This window comes from Phaethon lepturus, unplaced genomic scaffold (assembly GCF_000687285.1).
Source record: "Phaethon lepturus isolate BGI_N335 unplaced genomic scaffold, ASM68728v1 scaffold25750, whole genome shotgun sequence".
NCBI lineage: Eukaryota > Metazoa > Chordata > Aves > Phaethontiformes > Phaethontidae > Phaethon > Phaethon lepturus.
Genome location: NW_010510188.1, coordinates 26,020 through 28,656, shown reverse-complemented (window position 1 = coordinate 28,656; position 2,637 = coordinate 26,020). Strand labels below are relative to the sequence as shown.

Here is a 2,637-nt window from a genome sequence, read left to right as displayed (position 1 = left end):
GGGGATGTCCCTGCTCATGGCAGGGGGTTGGACTAGATGGCCCTGAAAGGTCCCTCCCAACCAAACCCTTCTGGGATTCTACAATTCTATGACCCCCATGCCCGCTGCCAGCCCCAAGATCCATTTTCAGCCCCAAACCGGCTGCAGACCATAAGCAAGCGGGGCATGACGGTTCCCTGATGGTGAGCGAAGCATCCCTGGGATGCTCTCCGCATGCCCCAATCTCCCATCCCAACCTCGAGGATGTTACCTGAGTGAATGTAAGGAGATCAGACCCCACAGGGATGGGGGTCCCAACGGGGCGCCCCAAGTCGTAACACGGACCCTCTACAGGGAAAGGAGAGCTGGCACAGGAGGCTGAATCAAGAAGACGCTTTAATCAGATTTATCGGACAGATCTGGATCTCCAAATAAATAGATTTATCAAAACAGAATAAAACAAGAAACCAAGGATAAATACATGTACCAAAACAACCTGAAAATCCCCCAAAGCTATTTCCAGACAGGGGGAGGGCGGTGCTGCTGCATGCCCTCTTCCCCACACTGCAGAAATGGTCCTGTTCACCCTTTGGGAGATGCCTCTCCTGTGAATACAGCCCAGTAGATATTATGTAGGATATATATAAATATATAGCATAATAACATGCTTAGTAGCGACCTTAGTGCAGTGTTCAGGGTCTCAGACCCTGTCAGCAGGTGGGTCCTCCAAAAAACTACATCTTCAAGTGACCTGCAAAGAATGGAAAAGAATCCTCCCAGCTGAAAGAGAGGAGAAAAGACGCAAGATTTTTCAAGAAATACCCTCTGGAGGGTATTCAGCCAAAGAAACCCTTTGCAGATCGCAGGGGCTCCAAGAAAAGAAATCAGGATGATTTTTCTCTCCTTGCAGGTCATCTTTGTGCTGGAGGTTGGTAAAAAGCATGGCCACGCTCTGCTTTGCTGCCTCTTCAGAAATGATGGGGTGTCAGGGACGTATCCCACCTCCTGACGCCGCACCAGGTCTCACATCTCCACCATCTCTCCTTCCTCCCCCTCACAGCCAACATCTTCGGTAGCAGGAGACGACGGCCAACATCTTCCACTCTCCCGCTGGAGAGAGGCACCTCCACGGCTGTGGCTTCAATGCGGTTCAGTTTTGTTCGTTTGCTGGGGTTTCTGTAATTTACACTAGCGTATCCTTTATTGCTGTGCCAGTCTATTAAATAATGCAGCTTTTTTTTTTTTCATATATATGTGTATGTGTGTGTGTGTAGATAAATCAATAGCTAAGTTAAAGTTTTTTTCTTTACAAGTTCTTTGTTTCTTTCTCTGGGCTCTCTGTCATCCTCAGCTCGGACGTCTGGGCTCGGAAGATGTTCCAGTGACCTGCATGAGCAGAGAGACACTCATTAGCAACACCCCTCGGATCAGGAAAGCACAATTTACGCCATGCGTAGCACCCTCCGCACCAGAGGACCCACAAAGACCGTGCTGGGGGAGAGGTGGGGAGAGAGGTCTACCCAGCGCGCTGGCCACGGCCAGAGCAGCTCAGCAGCAGCCCTGTAATCTGCTCCTAGACTTTGCCACCTCGTAATTAAAATGCTATTTGAGGTCGAGAGAGGCTCTGTATACCTACCGCAATGCAATTAGCACAATTAACGGCATTTCCAATGTTTTCCCTGGAAACCACTCCCGTGCGAGTGAAAGAAAAAGAGATCGGCCCGAAATGGGGATGAATCACTCCCTCTGCCTCCCTTGTCCCCTGAGTCGTGTCAGAAAGCCAAAATTCACATTCGCGGGCCGTGGAGGGCTATGCTTCTCTGCTCTCCTTGTCAGCACAGGGAGATGGCTGTCAGCCCCATTTCTTTGGGGTGGGTTGCTCAAACACCCCACACCCACACCCCCCCATTTATAGTTGTTTTTCTGCTGCTGCCGCAGCCTTGGCTCCTCCTGCGCTTTGCAACCACCTACGGTCGGGGAAGGTCCCGCTGCGGGAGGAAAAGCAGCCCCCCAGGTCCCCGCACAGGTGAGCTGCAGACTCCCTGCAAAGCAAATGCACTGGAGGGAGCTGGGCAACACCCCAAAAAGGGGCACAAAGCTCCCCAACCCCTCTCCTTGCCCCCCCAAAATACCAGCATCCCCGTACTTGCAGGAGGTGGCTGGAGGTGCTTTCGCCCCGGGTGGTCACCTCCCCCGTAATCCCAGCAAGGATTATGCAGCCCTAATGTCGTCATCCCCGGAGGGGGCATATTTTCTAGCCGAATTAATCTCCTGTTGTGAAGAAATCACCGGCCAACGCTTTCCTAGAACTTGCGGCAACGGCAGAGGGATGGTTTCACCAGAGGGTTATTTGTCAGGGGAAACTGAGGCAAGAAGAAGGGGGCACGTGCCAGAGACCCCAAGCTGGTGCAGAGCCCAACCCGGGAGCAGGGACTTGGAAATACCCCGGGGTTTGGTCAAGAGATGTCGTCTCGAAAGGCTCGGAGATGAAAATGAACCCCCACCCTCCCTGGGGCACTGGGTGTGCTGGTGTGTGCTGGGCAGCAGAGCTGTTCCTGGCTGACCCGGTGACCCGTGGGTGCTGGACAATACGGAATCCGAACCTGACCCGTTAAACTCTAACCCAGCCCGGGCGAAGAGGCAGCCAGCGGGAAATAG

General features: G+C 52.9%; 1 protein-coding gene across 1 annotated transcript in view; it reads right to left on the bottom strand.

The window, feature by feature from the left end:
- Nucleotides 1-1,285: 1,285 nt before the first annotated feature.
- The window catches only part of CHRDL2 (chordin-like 2), a gene marked incomplete at its 5' end in the record, with an annotated part of 18,514 nt that continues 17,162 nt past the window's right edge, over nucleotides 1,286-2,637 (bottom strand). The window contains one exon of the mRNA XM_010296262.1: nucleotides 1,286-1,365. Coding sequence (XP_010294564.1) covers nucleotides 1,286-1,365 — 80 coding nt within the window. The remainder of the gene's footprint in view (nucleotides 1,366-2,637) is intronic.